General features: G+C 29.2%; 2 protein-coding genes across 2 annotated transcripts; one reads left to right on the top strand and one right to left on the bottom strand.

Moving 5' to 3' along the window:
• Positions 1–3617: 3617 nt before the first annotated feature.
• LOC150030005 (ethylene-responsive transcription factor ERF014-like) lies at positions 3618–4552 on the bottom strand. The gene has a single exon (XM_090310169.1). The coding sequence runs from the start codon at positions 4442–4444 to the stop codon at positions 3818–3820; it is 627 nt and encodes a 208-aa protein (XP_090166295.1). The 5' UTR covers positions 4445–4552; the 3' UTR covers positions 3618–3817.
• Positions 4553–9892: 5340 nt separating this feature from the next.
• On the top strand, positions 9893–10826 carry LOC150030004 (ethylene-responsive transcription factor ERF014-like). Its single transcript, XM_090310168.1, has one exon. It carries the CDS (start codon positions 10002–10004, stop codon positions 10626–10628), a length of 627 nt encoding a protein of 208 aa, XP_090166294.1. The 5' UTR covers positions 9893–10001; the 3' UTR covers positions 10629–10826.
• Positions 10827–11144: the final 318 nt, after the last annotated feature.

Genomic DNA, 11144 nt, shown 5'->3' with positions numbered 1-11144 from the left:
ATCACCATAAGACCAAAATGGACTTAGGGGAAGATGTTGGGCCTTGCTCTTGGCTGAGGTGGACCTGGTCGAACACAAAATAGAGTACACCTCTCAACCTGAAAGTTGTAGGATTATCCCAAAGCGACTTTGAAATTGAATCCAAAAGCGGTTTAAGCCAACTAGTCCTATAAATATATCATGGGAACTCTTTAAGAGAAAAGTGAATTCTCTAAGTTCCAGTAGTTCAAAATTTTAAACTTTACTTGTTTTCAGACTTAAGCATCAAAGTAGACATGACATCAAACACACGGTGAACAAAGTTACTCCCTTTTGCAGGTTCCTCGTTTGCTTCACAAAAATAAAATTTCTATTGTTGTCTTGTCTAGATTTTAGCATCAACAACTTATAACTCTTTTGCACAAGTAATATGCAATTACTTTTAAACTCTTCATTTATCTAAAAATGAATTCTCTCCATAAAAATATAATTTTCTTTATAGAACTATTTATTTTTTATTTTGAAATATCTAACTTCTAAATTAGAAAAATGTCGGAAAATACAATGTCTTAATCAATTCAATCATGTTCAAATTAATGGGAAGAGAAAAGCTTGAACGTAACTGGTGGGTGCTAAACACAAACTTCAATTTTGTTATTATTATTACTATTATTTGTATAATTTAGTTATTCTATTACAATACTAAAAATCCATCATTAATATTATCAAACGGCAATTAATTATAAGTTGATTTAATCAATTATCCCTCAACTTTGTCTTAATAAAGCCAAGCCCACATCATTAATTTCACGCTCTGTGTTGGATCTAACTTCCAAAAATGCCCATCTCTAAAAACAAAATGCACGAAAACATATACAGCATTAATTCTAAATTAGCAATGTACTAACAAAAAATAAAAATATAAATTATCAAAGTAAATTAAATAGAATAATATGAAATAATAAACAAAAAATGTAACAAAAATCTCGAACTTTGAATATATGCTTTAGAAGGGCACATGTGATGATGTGTCATATTACAACATTGGAAATTGTCATTTCTGATCATGTGCTATTTTCCACTTTTATTTATTTATTTTTATATTTTTTGGGGATAAAATGCTCTTTTCCACCTTTTTTTTTTTTTCCATTTTCAGTCTCATTTCATGTTATATGGTATCCTATGCTTAATTATATATGCCATCCAACCTTTCAAGTTGCCTAATCTATCCACTAATTCTCTTTCTAATCTAATGGTTCTAAGTAACTTCGAATCTATTTTGATTCTACGAAAAAATGGTTTTGAAAATTTTGATTTCAATAATATTAATATTAAAGTTCCTAATTTTAGTACGGTTTAACCTTTTCATTTATATGAAAATATTAAAAGTTAAGTATTTTTTTATGAGAAATAACCTAAAGTGAATTTAGAGGTTGCATGAGTTTAAATTATAAATTACAAAAATAATTAATCGGAACTCCTATACTTCAAATTTATGTGCTTTTAGTTGTATAAATGTATATCACACGTGAAATTTATAGTTTATTTTAGTATATAGAGAAAAAAGTTTTAGAAAAGTTATAATTAATACATCGACTCCAATAATATTATAACTTATTTGAAGAGAAAAACTAAATAAAAGTTTATGAAATTTTAAAAGAAAAAATATATGATTGTCCGTTCAAATATATCTCCACCGTTAGATATTGATGTTTCCTATATATGATCTAAATCACACTCAAGTATAACATAGCAAAGAATGTGACCGTTTGTTCAAATATATCTCCACTATTAGATCATAATTTTTCATATATGAGATCTATATCTACATCCATATGCGAAAAGATATATCACTTTAACTTAAATAGTTGTAACCAAAAAATGACATTATTGTTCATTTAAATATGTCTCTACCATTAGATCGTGATGTTTTATATATTTATGGTCTAGACATGTTCATACATAAAAGAATACACCACTTTACATATAACCACCTTGCTCGAATAGTTGTGACGAATGACAAAATATGAAGATGTATAAAGATTCTCCCGTAAGAATTTCTTTATATATACTATAGATTGTGATTGTGTTTCAATGTTGTAGTTTTGTACTAACTTTTAACTAAGGTTAGGGAGATATTTTGTAAAGCCTTAATCAATACATTACCATATTTGTGTGATACTAAAATCATGACTAGCATATTAATATGAAATTAAAACTAGCTAGCTAGGGTTAAAAAGACAAGTTATTCTATCACAACTAAAATCTATGTTTTTTAAGGAAAGACCATAACTTCAGATATTCTAAATAATAATAATAATAAAAAAAAAGATTCTGATTTGATTTATTTTGGTTTTTGAAAAAGATAAGGCTGAAATAGCCCCTTAATTGATTTTGTGATGATTGTGAAGTGAAATGAAAAGTTATGGGAGGGATTTCGTGCATGAACTTTGAAAGAAAGAAAGAAAAGGAAAGAAAATAGAGAGAATGAGTGATGGACTAGATGCAATGTAAAAGGCAACACAACAAATAAACAGAGAATGGGACTCCATGACCCTTACCCAACATAAAAACTAAAAACATCAAAAACAAAAATAAACATATCATGTGCAATATGCAAATATCTATCTCTCATCCCCCACAACAAAATTTGTCTAGTTTTAGGGCTTGGATTTGACATTTTCAGACTCTATTTGGACCTACCCTTTTCTCTATTTTGACTCTTTGCTTCACCATTCATTGCCCAAAAACTAAAACCTTTGCTCCCCCTCACAAGTTTTTGACAATTTTCCCGTCTCTAGTCCTTTATGGTAATCTCTCTTATTTATTCAAAACTATAATTTCCACACGATTTTCTACAAATGACAACATTCTTAACATGGACTTATCTTACAGCAATGTTTTTAAATGCAAAAAGCTTAGGATGCGTTTGGGAAATTGAAATGTAATCAAGATTACTAAGAATTAAAAGAGTGTTGGAAAGTGTGAATAATCGAGGACAAAATGAAAATGAGATCGTAAAATATGAAAACGATGAGAAAGAGGGTTAGATTAAAACTGTCATAATGAAATGAATTTCCTCACAACGTACAATCTAAACATAGATTTTTTGTTAAATTACATTACAATCCTATTTCATTATGGACCACCAAACGAATTTATTTTGAAGCAATGATGAGAAAGTCATTTCAAATGAACTCTAAATTTGTATAATTTTTCTAATTTCAACGAAGAAGTTGTCGTTTTCTTGTTTATCTTTAGATGTGTGACGGTATTTCTATCCTTAATAATATTTTTTTGGACTCACCACATAGTTCTGACATTATATCATGACTTGTTTTCTTAGTTTCAAAACCTGCCCACCGCCCAAAACACACACCATTGGAAACACAACTTTGAGACAATCATACAGCAAACCACACATCAAGATCAATGTCAGATTTACATACAGTCATTGGTTTTGTTTCTTAAACTAAGAATTTATAATTTTTCAAAATTAAAAATTTAATATCTGAACTTTTGATATTATTTAAGTTCATGAATCTGCAAAGTTTTATCCAGACACAAAATTAAAAATCCAAGAACTTATTAAAAGTGTAGAGAGCAAATTAGACTCAAAATGGAACAGAAGAACAATATATGAAATCCAACAAAAGAGATCAACCAACCCAGAAAAATAATCTGCGGCTGTAACCTATATTTATATATTATTATGTAAATTTTTACTTTTGTCAGTAATTTTGTAAAATTAACAATCTGAGGGATCATACAATATGAATATGCAAAAAATGTATTAAAAAAAAAAAAAAAAGAATAAATAAAACATTGATTTTTTTTTTCAACAGAAGCTCCATAAACTAATATCACTTTCGTCATAAAAATCATCAATAATGGGTGGATCAAATAGAGTCCCATCCATCATTTGCCCAACATACTTAGGGGAGAGTATGTCATCAAAGTTGAACCACGATGGATCCGTCATCATAAACGAATCGTTATTGGACGATGACGAGACAGAGGAAGAAGAGGAGGAGGAAGGTGGTGGCGACGATGGCAGCACATCGTTAGATCCCAACGTATTACTGTCAACATTGCAATCGAAGAAGGCGGTGTTCGCGGCAGCTTCGGCAGCAACTCTTTGGATGGATTTTGGAGACATGACATTATTATGATCATCATGATTGGAAGAGAGAAAATTATGAAAATGAGCAAAGGAAGAAGAAGAGATTGGAAAATTAAGATTGGCGGAGGAGCCTTTAAGACACAAGAGGGCCGCGTCGTAAGCCCTCGCAGCGGCCTCCGCCGTAGAATATGAACCTAACCATATTCTTGTCTTTTGATTGGGAGCTCTAATTTCAGAAACCCATGAGCCCCAGCTTCTCATTCTTACTCCCTTGTATTTTTTTTTACTTGTTGGAAGTGTCGTTGAATGATTGTCATCATTTGCTAATTCCTTCTTCACCATGTTGATCAGATAAAAAAAAATATAAAGTAAAATAAAGCTTGTTTGTGAACCAATAATGCTTGAAAATGGAGAAATGAGTACTGTAAATATTGAGGGAAGGAGAAATGAAACGAGTGGTGTATTTATAGAGAGAGAAGGGCTAGATTTTTGGGGTTTATATATAATAATTGTGGGTTTGATTATTTCACTTAGATTCCTAAGTGAATTATGTTTAATTTTTAGTGTAAATGGTTTGATTTACAAACACACGCAAATCGATATGGGTGACAGATATTTTTTAGATTAAATAAATATAAATACAGATTTGAAAATCTAAAATTCGTCAAAGTTAAAATGACGTTTGGGTCCTGAAAAAAACCAAGAGATAAAGAAAAGTTATACAGAACTCTTTATTATTGAAGAAGTCAAACTTCGTCCTCAAACTTATAGTTATAATTACGTTTATATGGTGAGGATTATTCTTTTGTTCTGTTTCTTTAAAAGGAAAGGGAAATTTTGGGAGATGACTTGGAAGGAAATTAAGTAATTTTGAGGGGAAAATATCTATTAAAATAAAACTACGCTAAATTATTATTATAAATATACTCGAGTTTCAACTTCGTCATTTGTTTAAAAAATATTTTTATATTTTCAAACGTTGTAATATTATTCCTCAACTTCCATAAAATGATAGATTAGAAATCTTTTGAAATTTTAAATAGAAATCGAGACTTGGATTCAAATTTTGTTTTAGGTCACTGACTGTCACACTACCATTTCATGTCTCAATATCATCGGTCCAAAATTCTAAAAAACTTATAACTCTAATTTTTTAAAACTTAGGAGAAATATTGCAACTCTTGAAAGTATATGAGTATTTTTTAAACAAAGTTCAATGGTAAGTTTTCTTTTTAATAATTTAATCTAAAATTTAATAGAAAATTGTAACGAGTAAATATGAGATTTTTTCTCAATTTAATTTCAAAACATTAATAAATATATCATTTAACAAGGATGGAAGATTCGAACATACAACCTTTAAAGCAGCTATAAGTAATACATTCATTAATTGAGTAATATATGCATATGTTTCAGATAATATAAATATATATATATATATATATATATATATATATATATATATATATATACTAAGTATATTACTAATGTACCACTTTGATATAACGATAAAGTGTATAATTAATTGTTAACTTAACGTAAATTATAGAAAAAACTAATCTATTTATATATCATTAATAAAAATTTATAACCGATATACCCAGTATAAACTATAAAGTATGTACAACCATTGATCTTCGTTTACATTTTCATTCTTATTTCAAAACTTTGAACTTATAAGTCTATTTCTTATTGATTCCAAAAATTTCAAAATGAATATTTAAGTTCTAATTAAGCTTTACTTTAAATGATATTTGCTATATTATTTTTTAGTCTAACATACACTTTGCCAAGCCGTTATCTCTACCTAAGTTATAACACTTGGAATCGCATGATCGTATTAATATGTTAGTATTAATAAAGGAAAAAATGAAAATTAAACTAAAATATTTTAAGATGGGATAAATCTACTATTACACAAGACATAGATCTACTATTGTTTGGAAAGGTCCCATAGGGAAAAAAAGATAATTAAAATGGGTAGTGTGGGTGATTAATTATTGCAAGAAAAAAGAGAGACAAATTAAGGATGCTGTGGATGGAGAGGCAGGTTCCAGGATCTTGCAGTTTTTAGTACTTTTTGGGTGTGTAAGAGAGAGAGAAAACAAAACAAAACAAATTAAAAAGAAACAAAAAAGAAAAGAAGAAAAAGAAAAAGAGATAGAGAAATTAAACTGAAGTGTGTGTGTGTGTGGTGGAGCTGCTGGTTCTGAAATCAAATAAGAACAAAAGGGGAATTGGCAAAGTAAAACAAAACAGCTGTTGCTTCACTGGCTTAAAGGCTTATGGATGGATTTCTAGCTCTTACTCAATCTCAACCGCGTTTTCTTAGGTTTGGTGAAAAACCCTAACTAAATCTTCCACTTGCTTTGAATTTATGCCATCTTTATACTCATTTGGGTTTTGAGCTTGGAAGGATCATAACTCCATAATCAATATGACGCTAATTAACATCTCAAAATTCGATGGTTTGATTATTAATTCCACCGATTATTTGAATGAAAAAAAAAAAATCTTCCATTTGAAGGTATGCTCAATTATACTCAAAGTCGATGATTTGATTATTAATCCTGCCAATTGTTTGAATGCAAAACAAAAGCTTGCATTTGGATGTATGGTCAATTATAGGTTTATGGCTTTTAACTAGGTTAAAAAATAGTTTTGGTTCATGTTCCTCGAGATTCATTCCATTTTCATCTATTGTACGGTCAAATTTGGTTAAATTTTAGTTATTATATTGTTAATATAAATCTCAGATTTTTTCCTTGCGATTAGTTTGAACTTGAAGTTAGGCCAGGTATACTTTGATCGTAATATGAAAAGTGGGTCCATTTAAATACATTTCAAAAAGTAACCAACAATATTATGTGAATTATGAATAATAAAAAAATTCATTACGATTGTAGCAATTTTGATTACGGAGTCATAGATATAGTCTTAATTTGCAAAATAGTAGTAATAAATTTCATTCAATAAAAAGGCACAATATGAATTTGTTTTCAAACGGAAAGGAATGTTGAAGGTGGGGTGTTAAACAAATTCGATGACTTGAGTTGAATTGGGTTCAGATAAATGGAAATTTTATGGCTTGGGTTGGTTCCGGATTACTTAAAGTAATCATGAACCAACCCGAGCCATAAAATTTCCATTTATCTGAACCCAATTCAACTCAAGTCATCGAATTTGTTTAACACCCCACCTTCAACATTCCTTTCCGTTTGAAAACAAATTCATATTGTGCCCTTTTTATTGAATGAAATTTATTACTACTATTTTGCAAATTAAGACTATATCTAGACTCCGTAATCAAAATTGTACAATCGTAATGAATTTTTTGATTATTCATAATTCACATAATATTGTTGGTTACTTTTTGAAATGTATTTAAAATGACCACACTTTCATATTACATCAAGTATACCTGGCCTAACCTTCAAGTCCCTCAAACTAATCGCAAGGAAAAAAATCTGAGAATATATTAACATAATAATAACTAAAATTTAACCAAATTTGACCGTACAATAGATGAAAATGGAATGAATCTCGAGTGAACATGAACCAAAACTATTTTTTAACCTAGTTAAAAGCCATAAACCTATAATTGACCATACATCAAATGCAAGCTTTTTGTTTTGCATTCAAACAATTGGCAGATAATAATCAAATCATCGACTTTGAGTATAATTGAGCATACCCTACCTTCAAATGGAAGATTTTTTTTTTTCATTCAAATAATCGGTGGAATTAATAATCAAACCATCGAATTTTGAGATGTTAATTAGCGTCATATTGATTATGGAGTTATGATCCTTCCAAGCTCAAAACCCAAATGAGTATAAAGATGGCATAAATTCAAAGCAAGTGGAAGATTTAGTTAGGGTTTTTCACCAAACCTAAGAAAACGCGGTTGAGATTGAGTAAGAGCTAGAAATCCATCCATAAGCCTTTAAGCCAGTGAAGCAACAGCTGTTTTGTTTTACTTTGCCAATTCCCTTTTGTTCTTATTTGATTTCAGAACCAGCAGCTCCACCACACACACACACTTCAGTTTAATTTCTCTATCTCGTTTTTCTTTTTCTTCTTTTCTTTTTTGTTTCTTTTTAATTTTTTGTTTTGTTTTCTCTCTCTCTTACACACCCAAAAAGTACTAAAAACTGCAAGATCCTGGAACCTGCCTCTCCATCCACAGCATCCTTAATTTGTCTCTCTTTTTTCTTGCAATAATTAATCACCCACACTACCCATTTTTTAATTATATCTTTTTTTCCCTATGGGACCTTTCCAAACAATAGTAGATCTATGTCTTGTGTAATAGTAGATTTATCCCATCTTAAAATATTATTTAGTTTAATTTTCATTTTTTTCCTTTATTAATACTAACATATTAATACGATCATGCGATTCCAAGTGTTATAACTTAGGTAGAGATAACGGCTTGGCAAAGTGTATGTTAGACTAAAAAATAATATAGCAAATATCATTTAAAGTAAAGCTTAATTAGAACTTAAATATTCATTTTGAAATTTTTGGAATCAATAAGAAATAGACTTATAAGTTCAAAGTTTTGAAATAAGAATGAAAATGTAAACGAAGATCAATGGTTGTACATACTTTATAGTTTATACTGGTATATGGGTATATCGGTTATAAATTTTTATTATGATATATAAATCAGATTAGTTTTTTCTATAATTTACGTTAAGATTAACATTAATTATACACTTTATCGTTATATCAAAGTGGTACATTAGTAATATAACTTAGTATATATATATATATATATATAATATATATATATATATATATATATATATATTTATATTATCTGAAACATATGCATATATTACTCAATTAATGAATGTATTACTTATAGCTGCTTTAAAGGTTGTATGTTCGAATCTTCCATCCTTGTTAAATGATATATTTATTAATGTTTTGAAATTAAATTGAGAAAAAATCTCATATTTACTCGTTACAATTTTCTATTAAATTTTAGATTAAATTATTAAAAAGAAAACTTACCATTGAACTTTGTTTAAAAAATACTCATATACTTTCAAGAGTTGCAATATTTCTCCTAAGTTTTAAAAAATTAGAGTTATAAGTTTTTTAGAATTTTGGACCGATGATATTGAGACATGAAATGGTAGTGTGACAGTCAGTGACCTAAAACAAAATTTGAATCCAAGTCTCGATTTCTATTTAAAATTTCAAAAGATTTCTAATCTATCATTTTATGGAAGTTGAGGAATAATATTACAACGTTTGAAAATATAAAAATATTTTTTAAACAAATGACGAAGTTGAAACTCGAGTATATTTATAATAATAATTTAGCGTAGTTTTATTTTAATAGATATTTTCCCCTCAAAATTACTTAATTTCCTTCCAAGTCATCTCCCAAAATTTCCCTTTCCTTTTAAAGAAACAGAACAAAAGAATAATCCTCACCATATAAACGTAATTATAACTATAAGTTTGAGGACGAAGTTTGACTTCTTCAATAATAAAGAGTTCTGTATAACTTTTCTTTATCTCTTGGTTTTTTTCAGGACCCAAACGTCATTTTAACTTTGACGAATTTTAGATTTTCAAATCTGTATTTATATTTATTTAATCTAAAAAATATCTGTCACCCATATCGATTTGCGTGTGTTTGTAAATCAAACCATTTACACTAAAAATTAAACATAATTCACTTAGGAATCTAAGTGAAATAATCAAACCCACAATTATTATATATAAACCCCAAAAATCTAGCCCTTCTCTCTCTATAAATACACCACTCGTTTCATTTCTCCTTCCCTCAATATTTACAGTACTCATTTCTCCATTTTCAAGCATTATTGGTTCACAAACAAGCTTTATTTTACTTTATATTTTTTTTTATCTGATCAACATGGTGAAGAAGGAATTAGCAAATGATGACAATCATTCAACGACACTTCCAACAAGTAAAAAAAAATACAAGGGAGTAAGAATGAGAAGCTGGGGCTCATGGGTTTCTGAAATTAGAGCTCCCAATCAAAAGACAAGAATATGGTTAGGTTCATATTCTACGGCGGAGGCCGCTGCGAGGGCTTACGACGCGGCCCTCTTGTGTCTTAAAGGCTCCTCCGCCAATCTTAATTTTCCAATCTCTTCTTCTTCCTTTGCTCATTTTCATAATTTTCTCTCTTCCAATCATGATGATCATAATAATGTCATGTCTCCAAAATCCATCCAAAGAGTTGCTGCCGAAGCTGCCGCGAACACCGCCTTCTTCGATTGCAATGTTGACAGTAATACGTTGGGATCTAACGATGTGCTGCCATCGTCGCCACCACCTTCCTCCTCCTCTTCTTCCTCTGTCTCGTCATCGTCCAATAACGATTCGTTTATGATGACGGATCCATCGTGGTTCAACTTTGATGACATACTCTCCCCTAAGTATGTTGGGCAAATGATGGATGGGACTCTATTTGATCCACCCATTATTGATGATTTTTATGACGAAAGTGATATTAGTTTATGGAGCTTCTGTTGAAAAAAAAAATCAATGTTTTATTTATTCTTTTTTTTTTTTTTTTAATACATTTTTTGCATATTCATATTGTATGATCCCTCAGATTGTTAATTTTACAAAATTACTGACAAAAGTAAAAATTTACATAATAATATATAAATATAGGTTACAGCCGCAGATTATTTTTCTGGGTTGGTTGATCTCTTTTGTTGGATTTCATATATTGTTCTTCTGTTCCATTTTGAGTCTAATTTGCTCTCTACACTTTTAATAAGTTCTTGGATTTTTAATTTTGTGTCTGGATAAAACTTTGCAGATTCATGAACTTAAATAATATCAAAAGTTCAGATATTAAATTTTTAATTTTGAAAAATTATAAATTCTTAGTTTAAGAAACAAAACCAATGACTGTATGTAAATCTGACATTGATCTTGATGTGTGGTTTGCTGTATGATTGTCTCAAAGTTGTGTTTCCAATGGTGTGTGTTTTGGGCGGTGGGCAGGTTTTGAAACTAAGAAAACAAGTCATGATATAA

This window comes from Benincasa hispida, unplaced genomic scaffold (assembly GCF_027475165.1).
Source record: "Benincasa hispida cultivar pf3 unplaced genomic scaffold, pf3_genome.v1.1 HicScf70, whole genome shotgun sequence".
NCBI lineage: Eukaryota > Viridiplantae > Streptophyta > Magnoliopsida > Cucurbitales > Cucurbitaceae > Benincasa > Benincasa hispida.
This window is presented reverse-complemented; position numbering and strand designations above follow the sequence as displayed.

Excerpts from the sequence above, each read along its gene's own strand:
- LOC150030005 (XM_090310169.1), bottom strand. The coding sequence starts at position 4,444 with ATGGTGAAGAAGGAATTAGCAAATGATGACAATCATTCAACGACACTT.
- LOC150030004 (XM_090310168.1), top strand. The coding sequence starts at position 10,002 with ATGGTGAAGAAGGAATTAGCAAATGATGACAATCATTCAACGACACTT.